At 36.7% G+C, this 19,456-nt stretch overlaps 2 protein-coding genes and 1 non-coding gene across 3 annotated transcripts; all 3 read right to left on the bottom strand.

The window, feature by feature from the left end:
• Nucleotides 1-304: 304 nt before the first annotated feature.
• Nucleotides 305-1,111, bottom strand: LOC147945544 (uncharacterized). Its single transcript, XM_087509293.1, has one exon. The coding sequence runs from the start codon at nt 1,109-1,111 to the stop codon at nt 305-307; it is 807 nt and encodes a 268-aa protein (XP_087365419.1).
• Nucleotides 1,112-2,107: 996 nt separating this feature from the next.
• On the bottom strand, nt 2,108-2,848 carry LOC147945543 (uncharacterized protein At4g02000-like). Its single transcript, XM_087509292.1, has one exon. The coding sequence runs from the start codon at nt 2,846-2,848 to the stop codon at nt 2,108-2,110; it is 741 nt and encodes a 246-aa protein (XP_087365418.1).
• Nucleotides 2,849-18,907: 16,059 nt separating this feature from the next.
• On the bottom strand, nt 18,908-19,014 carry LOC147945542 (small nucleolar RNA R71). Its single transcript, XR_015597831.1, has one exon. It is a non-coding gene; the product is annotated as a small nucleolar RNA R71 (small nucleolar RNA).
• Between the last annotated feature and the right edge of the window lie 442 nt (nt 19,015-19,456).

Here is a 19,456-nt window from a genome sequence, read left to right as displayed (position 1 = left end):
CCAGGATCTTGTTCTCTTTGTACCAAGCTTGTCCATTATCGTCTTCTAACACAGAAAGTTTATTGATTATTTTCCTTCCCTTGGTGATAGCATGAAAATACCCAGTATTTTTGTCCCCTAGAGTCAGCCACAGTTGTCGACTTCTCTGCTTCCAGAATGCCTCTTCATCACTGTAAGCTTGTTTTAACTCATCATTTATTGCCGCTATCAGCAGGGTGTTAGCTGAAGAAGTTGACATTGCGATGTCTAGTTTTTGGCGAGCCTCCTCTATTCTCTTTTGACTATTGAAATGATGTTGCTTTGTCTACCGGATAAGGGCAGTTCTGCATCTGTTAATTTTCTGTTCAACTTGCTCTTCTTCCTCTGGCCTCCAGTTTGCCTTAATGAGATGCGTGATTTCCTTGTTGCGTTTTAGTCTTTTGTCATATCTAAACATTCCCTTTTTCTTTTTGTGGTGTAGATCAAAGAAAGTCATGAGAGGTCGGTGATCAGAGCCTTCAAATTCGAGATACTGGGAACAACCTGAAGGATAGGCCTCAGCCCAACAGGTATTCGACATTGTCCTGTCTAATCTGCACTGCACTAAGTGATTATAACGTTGACCTCGCCAGGATAAGAAGTTCCCGGAGTGTTGCAGATCGAAAAGATCAAGTTCTGACATCATTGTGCGCAAGTCAATGAAAGATCCCTCTGGTCTGGCTGGGCCCTCTTGTTTCTCAGATAAGTCTATCATGTCATTGAAATCACCTGTTAATATCCATAGATCACTTTGCATTTTGCCTATATCAGTTATCTGATCCCACACTAATTTTCTCTTTGCCTTCTCAGGTTCGCCATAGATGAAGGTTGCGAAGAAGCTTTTTCCCTCTGCTTTCATGGATGTATCTATGAAGTTTGAGCTTTCCTGCAGTACCTCGAGTTTGATATGATTTTTCCAGAGTAGAGCAAGACCCCCACCTCCCTGGCCATGAGGTGAGACGAGTTTAATTTCTGAATAATTTAGACATTGGAGTTTAGTGAGAACAAAGTCATCAGCATTCTTTGTCTCCATGAGGAAGATTATTTCTGGGGAGAAACGTTTGTGTATCTCCTGAAGTCTGCGAACTGTCATGGGATTCCCCAAACCACAACAGTTCCAGCTCAGAGTTCTTAAGGAAGAGGTTGTGGAGGATCACGAAAACCCTCCTTGGTCTTTACAATGGCTGGTGTGATGGTAGCTTGTCTTGACAAATTTTGGTGACTTTGTCTATTCTGTCCCCCAGTGCCGTTGTTCACAGTGTTCTCTCCGCCATAGGATGTATGGTTCTCAGGATTGGTTCTTCGCTTTGGTGAATTTTGAATGAGCACCTTGGTTCTCTTGCTAGATTTGGCACCTAACAAATGTGTTGGTCCTTTGCTTGCAGCTTTATTGATTGGAGGGCGGCCTCGTTTTGTCTTTTCTGTCCCCTCTCTACCCTCAACATTTAGAGCCGGATGTCGCGGGAGATCATGGCTCATATCAGGTTGACTCTCTTCAAACTCTCTGTTTGCGATTGTAGCATTTGTAATAATTTGGGAGGCTGTCTCCGCCATTAGATTTCGAGCCTCCCCTTGGATGACTCTTTGTTTTCTGGCGGCTTGTTCCGTAGGGTCAGGAACACTTACATATTGGATGGTAACATCACAGAGCTCTCCCATTACTTCTTCTCGTGAAGGTACCACAGGGGGGGGGAGGGGGAAGTGTATTCCGGGGAGGTGTGACCTCTGGTTCAGTATCTCGTTCAAGAGGGGGGCGTCAGGGGCGTGAGGTTTCAGAGAAGTCCATAGGCATGTTTGTACTTCTTTCTTTACACTGTGTTTTTTCCCTCCATTTCCAGTACTGAGGCCGACGTTCAGGGAACAGCTGTCTCGGGTGATGTCTGGAGGGATTCTCTCTAGAGTAACTTTGTGGTTGTCTATCCAATCTTGCAGGGAGTACTGGGGGTTGGTGTCTCGCTCTTGGCGCTGAGTAAGCTCTGAGACTTAGAAGTCTATCCTCCGGGTATCTTCCTTAAGATTGGGGTGGTCCTGATGAACCCGTTTGGCAGGGGTAGTGGTTTTGGACGGGATGATGAGAGGAGGCATTGTGTCATGAGGAGGGTGAGCTTATTCTTTGAGATGGGGGCTGGTTTGTTGTAATTTCCCTCGATCTTTCTCTGGTTGTTTTAACTAGTCCTGGGCAATCTTTCTTTTCATGCGACAGTCTACTGTATTGAGAGCAGTGATTTTTCAGTCCCTTGTATTCCAGGGAGATGAGGGCTTCGCTGGCATCATGGAACTCCACTATTGTCTCCTTAATGAGAGGTTGGAGACAATCTATCAGAATGCGCATTTTAATCATGGTGGAGGTGATTTCCTGGTCTAGAAGCTCGCCAACTCCCTCCCCAATGGATTCAATCATTTCGGGTTTCCAGTAATGTTTTGGTAGCCCTTTGATGTCAATCCAAAATGGAATTTTGGATGGAAAGGATGGGGAGATGATAGGCTCCCACTTCTGGAGTATGACCATCCATCTATCGAAATGGTAAGGTCTGTTGACTAGGACCTTGAGCATATCTTCTTCATATTCGAAGAGAAACTGGAAACAGCCATTTCCTAAGTCAGATCTAGTAGCTTTAACCCGGAGATTCCATCTGTTAGATAGGAAAGGTATGAGTGACCATAGTCTCTGTTGAGCAGGATTGGTGAGTCGTCCTATCAGTGTGAGAGCGTTTTCCTCTATAAGGTCCATGTTGTCAAGATCTGGTGCTCTGACTCTTCTGCGGACAGGTGGAGCAAACTCATCTTGCTTTTCTTTGCCTTTTAGGTGGTAGGGGATTCTTTTCTCCATATTGAAGAGAGTCGAAAGAAGCTCGTGGTCTCCTTGTTTGGAGTTAGGGTTCTTCACACTAAGGTGAGAGTTTTCTTGCCGTTAAAGCTGAGGTTTCTTGCTTTAAAAGCTGAGAGTTAACTTGCGAGTAGTAATAAATGCAGGTGGAAATACAGTTCTTCACACTGAGGTGAGGGAGTTCAAGATATTTAAGGGAAGTCTTAAATGATAGAGAGTCGAGAGGTTACCATAGTGGGGTTTGGAGTACTCTGTTCAGATTTCTTACCAACCATGGCAGGCGAGGGTTAATGCTTGAGTATAGGTGATGGGAGAGTTGGTTCCTTGGTTACAAAAGCAGACGGCCAGACGTGAGGGGCGTCTCCTGCGCCAGACTCACTCCGGAAGGGCACCGGTCGCAACCAAAATCCGGCGAAAGGTGTCTGAAAATTGGAGAAATTACTAGAAAAGGAAGTAAAAAGTGGGTGAGATCTGTTTTTTTGAACTTTGTTTACTTCTTTTTGCTCCCTCGGGAAAAGTGCCTGAGAGAAAACCCGCGTGTAGGCAGCTTATTTGAAGAATTTTTTATTGCATAACTAATTTCTAAATTTTAGTCAAGATTTTCGGAATTGTGATATGCTCAAGATAATGTACACTTGCCCAGCAAGATATTTTGTATATATTCACCCAAAACCCTACTTTCTTGCCAAAATAGTATAAATACTTCTCATTTGCATCTCATCAAACACGATAAACTCTCCCTCTATATATACCACAAGCAAAAAAAAAGTTTTAATTACAAAAATTAGTTTTGGCCGATGAAAATATTATTTGCTACTTTTTTTCCTCATTTCATTGTTATTATTATTTCTTCTTTTTACATTTTGTTGTTTCTAATATTGTTTGGTTATTCTTTTTTACTTTAGGGTTTTAAGATCGAAAAAGGATTTTGGTGCGTCATTCACCTCCCTGTTGGTGATGCAAGTGTCTACAAGTTGGGTTTTCTAAACTAAAATGTGGTAAATTTAATGACCCCATTGGTTAAATTTAATTTCAAAAATTTCTGAGTGGTGATCTAAATCTCTACATATATTTGATTGGTAAGTACTTTTTTAAGAAACCATATGGCTGTTAATATATATTACAAGCAAATTATACTATCGGCTAAATTGTTTTGTTTTTCTAGATGTGCTTGGTCAAGTGTCTCTTTTTGGAGATGGAGATTCTTGAAGCAAACAACAAGCCCCCTAAATGAAGTGTGAAAGGTAAGTTAATATACTACGTCTATCTATTTATCAACATGGCTTTTATTTTCTTGTGTGATGTTTAACTAATGTGTATTCAAATAATGGACTTGAAGAAAACTGAAGAAGAAATATGATTGACGACTGCTATTTTAAACTTTTGAAGCTCCTAAATCAAAGATGGTGAGGAGAAGGATGATGTGAATACTACATGAACTTAAGACCTTATCTTCAAGATTAAGAAGAATGAAGTTTGATTATTTTTTGCATTTGTTTTATTTCATTTCTCAAACTTTCCAAGTTTATCATTTAATAGTTATTTGGATTAAAATAAAAGTAAGACGTATGGTTTTGTTGTAACTCTATTTGGTTTTTCAAATAATTCAATAAAATAATTTCAGAATATTTGTCGCCTTTATGCTAATGAATTTAATTCAATGTCATTATTAACATCCTAAATTTAGAATATGATTATATAAACTAACCTTCTAAGTCACCGTTGGGGTCTCGATCAATCTTAGGACTTTAAGTTTTATATTATTCACCATGTGTAATGCAGAAATCAAATATAACTTACTATTTAATCTCTAAAATAACACTTGAACTATGGTGAAGTAGGCTTCTAACAAGCCGTTCCTCAAAGTAGTTAATTTTTGAGCAAGTTAAACAATTAACCTTAATACTGGTATAAGAAGATGTAGGTTAATAGACTTTCTTTCTTAACTTCTTGACAAGTAAACTATTACTGGAAATAATTTATAAATTAATTTAAGATCTTCTGGAAAAATAGATATAGTTATTGACCTCAAAAATGAAAAAAAACAAATATATATATATTAATTTTGCACTATTATTTTATAATATGTAGGCTACTATCAAGATTTGTAGTTTATTTTCTAATTTATATGCTGTTAATAGAAATATGAATATACCTACCATAGTAGCTTATTTACACACATATGAAACTTGGCAGTACCTATATATATCTCCTCCATAACACAACAATTTTGTTACAACTTTGTTATATTTTTCTAAACCTAGCTTTTATATATATATAATTTTTTATTTGATTCTTAGTCATATAGCGGGACGGGTTTGAATCGATATTTACATAATTTAAAATATTATTAACTTAATGTTACAACACGAATAAATAATCATTTCATTATTTTGTTAACACAATCAACATTAGAATATTTGATATATCTAAAAGTTGATTAAATTACGATTATGTAAAAAACATATTGTTCTGCAGTATCTGTAACTTAAATCTTAGACAATCAAAGTACAATTGTACAATTTTAAATGCTAAACAAAATGAACCATATTAACAAAATAATACAACTAAATTTTATTTTATTTTAGTTAAAAAATTATCCCACGGTATACCGCTGGTTAAAATCTAGTTATTTAGAAAAAGGCAACAACTCTTAGTACATAATTTCATATAAGGGAAAACGGATAACGATAGTAGGATTTGCCAACTATTTTGTTAAAATATAAGCACAACAAATAATTGTATAGCACTATAGCTTGAATTAAGCTTATATGCATCTGAAGAGAATAGGAGTCTGTGTAGTCACACTTTTCTGAATCTAACAGTCCATTTTCTTTTCCATAGTCATAAGTCAATTCCACTTTGATTAGCTACAAAAGTATGAAGAAATGGTAATACAGATAATTAGAGTTAGATAAAACATTTAATAACATAAAAAGGAAAATATTTTCTGCAATTAATTAGTTTTGACTTCTAATTGCAGTAGCTCATCAGTACATTGAGTCTATCAAGTATGGGGGTGGATGATGTCGTACCACAAGGTGAGTTTTTCAAGTGTTTAGTGTTTCGAGTGCCTTATGGTTGCTTATTTAGGCGAACTGTTATTTCACCATAAGCTGCAAAAACCAGGATACGAAGTTAGTTATCTACGTTTACCTTGGCTTATTCATAAATCAGTTTGAACCATACAAAAAAAAACAACATTGAACAAAAGAAAAATCTGGTATAGATTGTTTCTTACATTGACATGTCCTATACATGTCCTAAAATTTTGAAAATAATTAAATCTTTCTTAACATTATTTATTTTAAACAAAATTAGAGTGACCTATACGAAGATATAAATAAATAGTTACCACTTGTTGATTGTTTGAAGATCCTGGAGTTGAGAATTCTGATTCACAAACTTATCAATTGCTCAGAATGGTTTTGTATTTTGATTTTCAGCTGCAAAATTGTTAGGACTGCAAATTAGAAAACTTATTGACATAAAACACATGAAAAACAAATATTAGAAGCTCATCTATAATATACTATACTTACAGAGACGTACAGTTTATCCAAAATGCTTTATGGTTTGCTTCCATGATTGGAGGAGGATTTTGGTCTGGATGGCTTGGATTTGCTAACTTGTTTTCAAGGGGTTAATGTGAGGTATGTGAATCCATCAATCTATCTACTACATATATATATATTTTTTGTGGCGATCGATGTTTTTGAAAGAAAGAGATTAGAACTTTAGGTTATTTAAAATGGTAGAATTCGGATGCTATATTTATATACAAAAGCCAGCGTAATTTAGGTTAAATAAGTATAAATCGATATACAATCTTTCAAGTAACAGATATTTAGTTTCTGTTTTAGAAATATTTTTATTCTATAAAGCACAAGTCAATGTACCAATAAAAACTTGACATGTCAGCCAAATTAAATTAATTTAAAATATATATAAAAAAGATTGTGGAACAAAAAAAGAAAAAAAAACTATTAAAAACTTATAGCAAAAGAATGTGGCAAACTCACATTTTTTAAAACTTTATTTAACAGCTGTACAAATAATTATTTTCACACAATATTAAATTTTAATATTGCAGCCCTAAAATATTTCTCGCTTACTCAGTGCCTTCCCCCACGATCTCCATGACTGCAGTTGCGAATTAGTTTGCATAGAAGATGAAATTTATTAGTTTAGGAATTCTTACTGCGATCTGATTTTTTTGTCGACAACAAAGTTTACTCATTGGTTACGGGTGAAGAAGAGAAACAGAACAAAGTGATTCTGAAAATACGAGGATAGGGAGGATTGTAGACAGCAATGAACAAGAGTGGTTCTGGTTTTTAAAATCAAACACTAGCGCCACATATATATTTAAGGTATCCAATTTAAGGTTTGTTTTGCATATACTATACTGGGTCTCAGTCTCTCTCTTTGTTTTGCATATACTATACAAGATGCCACCCCTATTACCTAGCTTGAATACACCACTTTCCCATTCCCATCTTCTATGCAAATATTTTCGTTTCTATCAAAAACAAGTTAGCAAGTATTCCGTCCGTGCATAGCATGAGACATAATGCTAGTTCTGTCATAAATTCGAGTATTCTAATTTCTTATGCTATTTAATAATAGATTTGAGTCATCATTCGATTTTTTTTTTTTTTTTTTTTTTTACGATTTGATAGGACCTTCCATACTGATTTTCTCTGATCTTTATCAGAATAAATGAGCAACAGAAATGGCAATTATCCAATATGGTACCTCTTATTACGAAGGGTAAGTTTTCTATAACGGTTTTGTTTATATTCGCTGATTTTAGCTATTTAAATTACGGAATGAAATTATATGGTAGGTATTGAATATGATGTTAGTTTTAAGGTCGCTGATGTTTTATCACCATAAATTTATATGGTAGGTATTTAATATTCGCTGATGATTATACGATTATTAGGCATATGATCATAACTGATTTTTGACTTTGGGAAGAGGACGACAGTGTTTGGATACACATATAGGATAGTTGAGATCCGAATAAGATTGTAGCCAAACAGATAGGGTCCACGTCTTTTCAGACTCTTAATTACCTTTTTGTCCTTTAATTTTTTTTCTTTGTTTTCTTTTTTTTTTGTTGTGGGTGGCATTTAATGGAATTTTTTAGTTTTTTTTTTTTTTTTTTTTTCTGTTTTTGTACTCCCCAATTCATAATATAGATTATTAAATTGTTTTTCCACCTCATCAATTCACCTTTTTTTCTTCATATAGAAATTCTTTTAATAATATTAATGTGTTTCTTTGCAAGTTATAACGTAACTCCTAAAAATTGAGTTAACAATTATGTCAATTATAAAAATTGATGTAAAATCACATAATTTACATCACTTTTTTGTCGAGGTAAACTTGTATCAATTTCTTAAGTGATGTTAGTATAAATTACTAACTACATCAATTGTTTAAGTAATGTAAATTTATATTTTGTATCAATATCCTAGAAGTGATGTAAATTAATATAGATTTGTATCAATTTTACTTAATTGATGTAAATCAATTACTAACTGCATCAATTTTCAGTAACTGATACAAAAACTAAAATTTAACATCAATTATAATAAGTAACTCAAATTTAAATCACTTATTTTTTTGACACAAATGAATCGATGCAAGCTACCTTTTTTATTGTAATGTGTCTTCCAAACACTCCAATGGCTTGACTACCCTTCTCACCACTTGGTTCCCCCCCCCCTCTTCTCCAGGGGCGTGGCTTAGCCATTTTCTGGAAAAAAATATAGAGGTGAAGATTATTAGTTGATGTAACCATTACATTGACACAAAAATTAAGTTAAAAGGTAAATCTTTCTTTCCTACCTTCCTATATGGTGAACATGACAGATCAAAGCGCCTGGAAGCATGGACCACCCTCAAAATCAATACAACTCCATATCAGCTCCATGGATAACTGGTGATTTCAACGTTATTACTCACAATTCTGAGAAAGTGGGAAGTCCTCCAAGACCAGAATTCTCGGATTTGAGAACGTTTATATCTACTTGTGATCTCTATGATTTAAAACATACCGATAATTGCCTATCCTATAGAGGTAAAAGACATACTCACCTAGTCCGATGCAGACTTGATCATGTGATGGCTAACAATGAATGGATTATTACGTACCCCTCAGGGTGTAGTAAGTATTTAACATTTGAAGGTTCTAATCGTCGCCCCTGGTCACCTCCTTTGATCCAATAAAGAAAAGAAGGCAGAGAATTTTCAGATATGATAGGAGACTCAAAGATAATCAAGAGATAAACACTATTGTTTGATATTTTGAATTCAAACCTGGAGGCAATTGTTGATCAAAGAACAAAGGCGTGCAGAGACACCATAATTTTAGGGAACAAAGATCAAGAGTAGAATAGTCAAGCTGAAATTCTCACTTTAAAAGACCAATTGGAAAAAACAATAACTAATGATACAGCCACCCAAGAATTTATTGATCACTTAAATAAAAGCCTGATTTTGGCTTACCAAAGGGAAGAGGCTTTCTGGAAACAATAGAGTCGCAATCTATTGCTAGCTTTGGGGGATAAAAATACTGGCTTCTTCCGTACTATAACAAAAGGGAGAAGGACCATCAATACCATTCCTATTATTGAATCTAAAGGTGGCAATCCAGTTTATGAAGACAAAGAAATTGTTGGTTCCACTTCGAGTATTTCCAACATATATTCACATCCCAACCTAGTAATAGATTAGCTATTGTAGAACCCGGAATTTTACCATGTATCACCAAGAAAATGAATGAGAAACTCATCAAGCTGCCTTCAACCATCAAAATCAAAAGTGTTTGCTTCTCAATCCATGCTGACAAGGCCCCAGGACCAGACGACTTCTCAGCAAGTTTCTTTTAATCTAATTGGGAAATGGTGGGGGCCAAAATAATCGCTGAAGTCTTTCCAAAAATCCCAAACCTGCAAAAAGTCTCTGACTAGAGACCAATCGCCCCATGCTTTGTCTATTACAAGATAATTCAAAGATTCTATCAAAGACGCTACAACCGGTTTTACAAACCTGCATTTCAGAGAACCAATCAGCTTTTGTTCCCCAACGAGAAATCTCCAATAATGTGTTGATCACTCATGAGTCTCTCCACTATCTTAAGAATTCTGGAGTAAATTTTTTTTATGGCTGTGAAAACTTACATGAGTAAAGCTTATGATAGACTTGAATGAGATTTTATAAAAGCAGCTTTTGAGAGAATGAGTTTCCACCACCAATGGGTCCAATGGATTATGCAGTGTGTTAGTACAGTCTTATATTCAAATTTACTCAATAGGCAAGCTAGAGGCTCAATCTTACATGAAAGAGGAATAGGACAAGGCGACTCCCTGTCCCAATACAATTTCATCATATGCATTGAAGTCCTCTCAGGACTCTGTTCAAAAGCTTAAATCCAAAACAGTCTTCTAGGTCTCAGAGTCTCCAAGGGAAGCCAACATATAAACCATCTTTTGTTCGCAAATGACACCATGTTCTTTTGCCATTCGGACCCTAAAATCCGCTTCAAGTTAAAGAGTATCCTACAGCAGTATTAGCAAGCATCAGACCAACAGATAAACCAAGCCAAATCCTCTAGTACCTTTTGAGCAAAAACCTTAGAAGAACAAAAAGAGCAAGCAAAGAGTATAATGGGAATTCAAAAGGAGGGTGGAAATGGCAAATATCTAGGCTTACCAGAACTATTTGGAAGGAAAAAGAAAGTTTTTTTTAACATGATTGTCGACAGAATCAAGCAAAGAGCTCTTAACTGGTCTTTATGCTTCCTGTCCTCGGCTGGTAAACTCACTATGTTCAGGTCGGTTTTAGCAGCCATGCCCAACTACACAATGTCCTGCTTCATGATCCCCAATAACTTGTGTAAGCAAATATAATCTGCACTGACTCGATTTTGGTGGGACACAAAAACAGAGAGGGAAAATATGTGTTGCACACTACAAGAAACTAGTGATAGCCATTTTTCTTCCAGGTGCTAATAAACCAAATTAGTCGCTAAATTGATAATAGCCACTATTAGTGTAACGCTTCGATCGTCGACCTCTCAGTGGGCCTGTTACGCCCCCGTTCCGTCCACACGGCCGGACTAACCGCAGGCCGTCCCGAAGGTCGTCACAATCAGACAACTGCTAGCAATCCGACCAAGATTCCACCAACGAATTAGGTTCCTCGGCCAGTTCACCGACAGCTATTTATCCGCTACGTACATTCCTTAGGCTTTGCAACTCTCGGTACATACGCGGCGTTATGCTGGCCCGGACTAATCCGTACCAGCTCCACTTGTCCGAATTATATATAAAATAGAGTTTACAAAATCAATAACAACACAAAATAAAAGCGTTGGATCCAACTTAACAAAGAAAACAAGAATCAAAAATAACAAAAAGAAGCAAGGACTTTGCAACACAGCACGGAAACATCCTATCTGATCCATTAAACTCGGTACAACCCCCTTAAAACATTTCCCTGCAAGAAAAACAATTGAGGAGGGGGGTGAGCAATCTAAGATCACTCAGTGAGTTGGGCAACCCTCTATTATGCTATCCCCCTGTAACATGCTATCTCAACACATCCAACTCTCCCACAATCAAAGCATGCAATGCGGAAGCTTAGCAAGCAAACAACACACACAATCAATCAAGCAAGGACAAACAAGACCCGACTCGTCTAGACCTTGACTATATATTGGCCTCCACGCCACTTCACCTTGCAGTCGCTGCCAAGGTGGAAAAAGGCTATAAGTGCATCAAGACCACTTGACCACACTTGACACCCAAGTTAGGTATTCGTGTAGCTGATATAATGATTGCCTGAGGTTTGAAAACCGATTCAAGATGTCAAAGCTGTGGGATGGAAGGTGAATCAGCAAACCATTTCCTATTTACATGTTCGGTTGCTAGACAAATCTGGGCACTATATGACTATCCGACTCCGCTTAATGGGTTTGATTCTGAATCTTTGTATCAGAATTTGTATTACTTGATCTTTGTGAACAAAGATAGCAAACTGCAGGTTGAGATAAGGAAAGCTTTCCCTTGGATTTTATGGAAAATATGGAAAAACAGAAACTTGTTCTGTATTGAAGGCAAAATATTTAGAGCATGTCCAGGAATGGTTTCATGCTCAATCCTTGAAGGAACGAGAGACAGAAGCTGGAAGCCAAAACCTCACCCATGTTAAAAAGCACGGGTCTCCTCTCGCCCTTGGATGGCTAAAATGTAACTTTGCATCATCTTGGGATAAAGAGTTCAATGTTAGTGGAGTAGCATGGGTTTAGAGAAATGAAACCGGTGAAGTTTTATTGCATAGCAGAAAGTCCTTTGCTATGATAAATTCTAAAATGGATGCTTGCCTTCAAAGCTGGTTTTGGTCTATTGAGAGTATGATTAGTCGCAATCTTAGGAAGATCATATTTGCCTCAGAAGACATAAAGTTAGTTGGAACTCTTCGGCGGCCAAAAGCTTGGCCTTCTTTTTTGTTGTATTCCAGATCCTTGGAAGCAGCCTTGGGTATTGTTCTGGATTGTAAAAATTTTTTGAAAGACAAGAACTCAAATCTTGGTGCTCATCTTATAGCAAAGAGTGTAACAAGAGAAGATCGCCATCAATCTTATGTAGCAACTGGGTATCGTGTTGGCGTCAAAAGATTTTTGTAGATGATATGGCTAGAATCTTAGTTTAGATTTAGCTTGTTAGCTGGGCTGATTGCCCTTGATTCTTTTTGTAAAACCCTATCTTCCTATCAATTAATATAATCCTTCAGTGAAAAAAAAAGCAAACCTTTTTTACATTAAAATCTATTTATAAAAATTTCAATTGACACATATTAATTTAATATAATATAAACTAAAATGACATAACATAAATGAATATTGAAAATAATATATATTAGGCTATGAAGTATTTTATTGGTAATAATATTCAGAGTTTAACGAAAATTATGTTGAAAAATATTTTGGAATGAAAATAAATTAAATTGATCCTTTTCAAATTAATTTATATCATTATATCTACAATTTTGAACTTTGAAAGGAAATATTTTGGATTTGTTTTGTAAAAACTGTATAGTGATTATTATTTTTATTATATAAACGCAACTACTATCAGAATATAAATAAATAATATTTCATAGTAAAATTAATAAGAGAAAGTACTCAAGATTTTCTAGATTTACATTAAGTATATTTTCATAATAACATATAGGCATATGATTAATTGATTACACCAAAACATATAGAAAGTGATATAAATACTGTAATATTTGAAAATACAATATATATTTTTGTATGTTATGATTATTTGTAATTTGTAGTCAATTTCATTTTCATAATTGATTAATTTAAAAATTAAATTCTTCTTAATTTGCGTCCACTTAGTATAAAATATCATGTAATTTGAAACATAGGAAGTATTATATGATACACGTTTAAGATCAGCCGCTATTTTAAAACCGGTCAATATAGGAAGTATTATATGATACACTCCTAATCACAAAAGCATCATTTACCAGAATGTCAAAAGCGAATAAAATTAAGGTTAATAGAAACGCAAGTGGTAAACACGTGGGCCTGCTAAATTTGAATAGCTGTCTTCTACAATCAAGTCAACCAGCACAAAACTTGTTAGATTTTCTAAAGGATCAGAATATGATGTACAAACGTCCACCCACGAGACGTTTGCAGCTGTAGTAGTATTTCGATTACTTGACCATAGAAAAACACCACATAGTCTTTCAATCTCATCAAAACAACGAGGACAGAGCACCAAAAGCTGGAATTACTAGTGATTACAGATGAGATTAACTACGAATGACCATGCTACTAATCTAGTATGTATGTACCTTGTCGATAGGGGACCATAGTCATAGCCTTTGTTGTAATTGGAAATTCCAAGGTAATTGATGGGAGGTGATCAACTTGAAGCTCCATGTATGTGGCTGAAGCTGTTAGCGGCTGTTGATCTAGTCCCCCCACAAATAAATCAGACTTACTAGTGTTTATATGCAACCTTGAGATATGCGAGAACTCCTCAACGGCCAACTACGTTTCACCGAGTGATGAGGGTAAGCCATCTGTAACAAATACATGTTTTTTTGTAAATCCGTCGTGTAAAAAAAGAAAAGAGCTTTCTGAAAATTTTCACTTGTAAATTATTTTCCATAATTTGGATTTAGGTATTTTCAGTTTAAAAATAGGAGGAAACTAACCTTTCCTAAAGTGCAATATCACTATTTCTTTGTAGTGTTTCTCTCCACCCTCAAATCGGTAAGTTCAAACAAAAGATAAAATAATTTTTATGATCATCAAAATTTTGCATATTCGTGATTTTGTGGGGTTATTATGTTAAACTATTTTGGTCTGCTGTTGTTTGGTAAGGAATATTTTAACTTCGGTTTTTCTGCTTGTTGGACTTCCCTCTAGGTCTCTATACTTGCATCACCAAGTTTTTATTATAAATTTTGTGCATTTCAGCATTTACGCCCAACTAACTTTTTCTAGATATGACAGGAGTTTTATTATTAAAAATATTGAAATGATGATATTAATGATAATAATAAAAATAAAAATAATTATTATTGAAATGGATTTTAAAAAAAAGATGAAAAAATAAGAATAATTATTTTATAAAAATAAAATATGTAAAATATATATATATATATATAAACTTTTGGAGAGTTTTACTATTATAATTATTATGGAAAATAAGAAAGAGATAAAATAACTACAGTTTTTTTTTATTTATTTTTTAACAGCCAAAAAAGTCTTAAATTTGTAGTTTTAAAAATTTGTACGTACAAACTAAAAAAATGGGTAGTTAGACTTTTTTTTTTTTTTTTGTCAACCAAACATTAATTTAAAAAATAACTTCAAGATTGGTTGCCCAAACCGAAGGAAAAGAGTTTACCAAAGTAGTTGCAGAAATTAACAATCTCGAAGAACGAGCCAGACAATCAGCCCGTACATTGGACACTCGAAGGATCCTCGAAAGCAAGAATGATGGAAAAGATGAGCGAAGTAAACTGAACTCATCCAACAGATTGGAGAAAACGGGCCAATCTTCAGAGGACTGCACCATCGCCAATCGTTCAACATAATCCGTTTCAAAACTCTGACAGTCCACACCAGATGCTAAAATGGATTGCATCACCCAAATCAACGCCTGAAGCTCCGAGTGAAGAGGTGAAGGACCGCATCGCTGACTTTGTGCTCCCAATAATATCGTCACATCCTCACTATTGCACAGCTACCAGCCTAACCCTTCCAAGGGATTAGATGCTTTCCAAGCTCCACCGACCTGGCACCGCGAAGCAGGGATCCGAGACTCCAAAGGTAAAGGATCGAAAGGGACCGAAATGAAGAACCTGGCCTCCTCCCATAACAACTTATCAGTAGCCGCCTGTTTAAGAACATCACCTGGTTCTGCCTCAATACCCTGAAACACTTTTTTTATTCCTATCTTTCCAGATAGACCAAACAAGCCATGGTAGACGAAAACTTATATCCGAGGCGTCTGACTGGGACGATGCCCGCCAATATATGAAATCTAGATTTGAAAAAATAGAACCATAGGGGAAGCCATCAAGGTATATATCCAGCGGGGACAAATCCCAAATCCGATGCGATCGGGGACACTCATAAAGTGCATGATTGATAGTCTCCACCGCCGAGCCACAACGTGTACATAGAGGGTCACACCGGACACCTCGTTGAGCTAAGCGTTCCAACATATGGAGGGAACCTGAGGCAATCTGCCAGGAAAATGCTGGATCTTTAGGGGTACCTTAAGTTTTCAAGCCTGAGCCTTAAGAGTCGTCATGTCGGTCCATATTCGACCTCTTTTATTAATTCACGCGCTAGTCGGTAACCAGATTTAACCGAATACTTACGTGATTTAGTAAAATGCCAGATCAATCTATTTGGTTTAAAGGATTTACTAATCTCCATAGATAAAATGATTTGTATATCTGCTGGATCCATAAACTCCTTTAGGATTGGCATATGCCACTCCTTCGTATTAGGATTAATCAAATGGTTGACCATTATATTTGGATGTAATTGCCGACATCGACCAAATGCTGGTCTCGGCTTGATATCTGGAATCCACATATCTCGCTATACCGAAACGTTACAGCCTGAACCTATCGCCCACCGAGATCAATGTTCCACCAAGCCTTTAGTTGAGAACATACTCTGCCAAGCAAACGAAGGGGAATAAGGCTTCTTAGCCTATAGAGGATGTTTATTCGGAAAATATCTACCTCGCAAGACTCGAGCCATCAGAGACGTTGGATAGTGAATTAACCGCCAATACAGCTTGGCCAACATTGCATCATTGAACTGTTCCAAAGCGCGAAAGCCCAAACCACCTTCACATTTGTCCTTACACAACCTATCTGATGTTCATATATTTTACCCTGTTTTCCCTTAATATATTCACATCTTTTTCATCCTTTGCTATCCTTTTTGACCATTATTGCATAGTTTTAGGATTGTTCTTGCATTATAGTGTAGTTGCATTGCATTTGCATCTTTTCTTGCATAAACAGGTGATTTTGGAGCCTAAGGAGCATGGAAGTAATGCTAAGGAGAAGTGAAGCAATCATGAGGAGAAAGCAAAGGAGTTAAAGCTGGAGAACCAAGGTCCAGAGTCCCAGTCGACTGCCCACTCGACCAGACACTCGACCGCGTGCTGAGAGAGACTCGACCGAGTGGAAGGAGCACAAGAAAACCCAACTCGACCGGTCACTCGACCGAGCACCGGGTCGAGTTGGCCGAGCCGCTTGGCTATTTTGTCTTTTAGCATTTTTAGGGCTTCCCCTCCTTTTTCCTATTTAAGGACCTTGTACCCTGCAGCCACAATAGAGCAGCTTTTTAGATATTCTCAAACCTAGTATTTTACCCTTTTGGGAATTTATGCTTTTTGCACTTTTATTTTCTTAGATCTTGTACCTCTTTTGAAGGAAAAAACACAAGATTCTTCATACTTGTTTGTTTCATAACTTTCAAAGTATCAAGAATTCGAGTTTGATTCCTTCTCCAATATTGTAGATCTCTGTTTTATCTTTCTAATCATGCAAGTTTCGTGTTTTTCTGGGTTTATGACTTTGCTGTTCATCATGTGTGATTGTGAGTAGTTTCCTTAGCTCTTAGGGATGGTTTAGGCTGGATGGATGTTGTGGTTATTTGATTTGGTCAAGCTTGATTGTTGTAGATCTCTTCTAGGCTAGATGTTCTTAATGTTGATCCTATAACTGAGAGGGTAGGGTTTGATCTCAAGCTTCTTAGCATCACACCAATGTTTAAGGTGCATAGATAAGGCTAGATCTAGAGATTATCATTAGGCTTGCTAAGAGATTAGAAGTCTTGTTTGATTCTTGACATATTGCTTAATGCTTGCTTGTATAGATTCTTTACTTTGTGAGAACAAGTCTAGAAATATATTAGCTTGATTGTTTTTGCCATGAAAGTGGATTAACATGTTCTTAGAGATTATTGTCTAGAGATTAGCTCATGTTGATTGAGGTTTGTTGATCAAGTTAGATAACCACAATCTAAGTTCAGCCCATGAATCTATCCCTAAGATCTTCCTTGTCTATTGATTTCCTAGTCTAAATCCTGTTGTTTGATCGTTGTTTGATTTACTTTTGTCTTGCTCTGTTTTGTATGCATTGCTTTGTTTTACGTTTTTGTCTAGCTCGACCCTGCACTCGATCTACACTCGATCGAGTGATTGCTCGAGTTCATTCCCAGAACTCTTGTTTATGATTTGTGTCTGTCCTGTCTTGTTTCTTATCTCATTCTAGTTGCATTTCTATTGCATTCATTTAGTTTCATGTTCATTACTTTCCTTGCACTAGTTCATTACCTGCATTACTATAGTTTGATCTCTGTTCTAGTTTCATTATTGCCATAATCATTCTATTCCATTACATTTAGTATCTTGTCCATTCAGCTTTTACATTCTGCATTTTACATTCTGCAATAGGTTGTTAGTGACAAACACCCTCTATAATTGGCTTAACTTAGACAAGTATTGCACACCTTGATTGCTTGCATTCACTCATTTAAGATTGATACCTCTTATACTACAATTGCATAAGGGGAATTGAAACACCCTGCTTTCACCATTGTTCATCATCATCATCACATCATTCATTCACATTCCATTTCGCACACACACAAGAAAGGGACTCGTTTCAATTTGGCGCCGTTGCCCATTGGAATGTTTATTTGTGACCATTAGGATCAATATTAGACTAAGATTAAGTTCTTTGAATCACTTGTTCATTACTAATCTCGAATTTTTCCTCTGCTTGTATGTGTTGCATTTCAGGTACCACTCGACCATCAACTCGAGCTCACACCCGACCGAGTGCTGATCGAGTGAGTGATCGAGCCACGTCCCGAGTATATTTGCACGTCTCCTTTCAGTCAGCTCGAACGTCCAATCGAGCCTGTGCTCGACCGAGTGCCTGTCCGAGTTGCCAATCTGGTTGTTGATGCAAACAAGGTCAAAGGGTAATCACAATCTCCAAGGACTTCTTGACAACATCAACAGGCCACCAAGGGGTTTGAGACATCAGAGAAGAAGAGTAGTACAAGAACAAGAGGATCAAGTAATCATGGAGCAACAAGATAACCATGATCAAAGACCTAGACACATTGGTGCTGGGGATGCACCTAACACACACAACCAAAGAGCTGGTATTGTGCCTCCTGCTGTGGCCGATAATAATTATGAAATCAAGAGTGGATTGATCTCTATGATACAAGCCAACAAATTTCATGGGTTGCCAATGGAGGATCCTCTAGATCACTTTGATGAGTTTGACAGGATACGTGGACTCACAAAAATCAATGGAGTGAGTGAAGATTGCTTCAAGTTAAGGCTATTCCCATTTTTCCTTGGAGACAAAGCTCATCTCTGGGAGAAGACTCTTCCTACTGGAGCAATAACCACATGGGATGCTTGCAAAAAAGCTTTTCTGCCCAAGTTCTTCTCCAATGCAAGGACTGCTAGGTTGAGGAATGAAATCTCAAGTTTTGCACAGAGAAATAATGAAAGCTTTTGTGAGGCATGGGAGAGATTTAAAGGATTCCAAACTCAGTGTCCCCACCATGGATTCAACAAGGAGTCTTTGCTCAGCACTTTGTACAGAGGAGTTCTACCCAAGATTATAATGCTACTTGATACAGCCTCCAATGGAAACTTTCTCCACAAGAATGTGGAAGAAGGCTGGGAGTTGGTAGAGAATCTTGCTCTATCGATAGAACCATAAGGATCACCTCCACTGATCAAGAGGACAAATACCAGAAGGATTTAAAGATGGTCAATGAGAAGCTTGACAAGATTCTCTTAAGCCAATCAAAGACCATTCACTTCATTGGTGAAGAAGACGCTCCAGTCCAAGAAGGAGATAGGGAGTTTGCTGAGTTGTGCTACATGCAAAACCAGGGAGGATTCAAAGGTTACAACCAAGGAGGATTCAAGAATAAAAATCTCTCTTATAGGAATAACAATGTGGCTAACCCACAAGATCAATTCTACCCTCCTCAACAGCCTCAAC

Source organism: Camelina sativa, chromosome 4, assembly GCF_030686135.1.
Source record: "Camelina sativa cultivar CO46 ecotype springtype chromosome 4, ASM3068613v1".
Taxonomy (NCBI): domain Eukaryota; kingdom Viridiplantae; phylum Streptophyta; class Magnoliopsida; order Brassicales; family Brassicaceae; genus Camelina; species Camelina sativa.
Note: the sequence above shows the minus strand (reverse complement) of the source record. Positions and strands in the feature narration are given on the sequence as shown.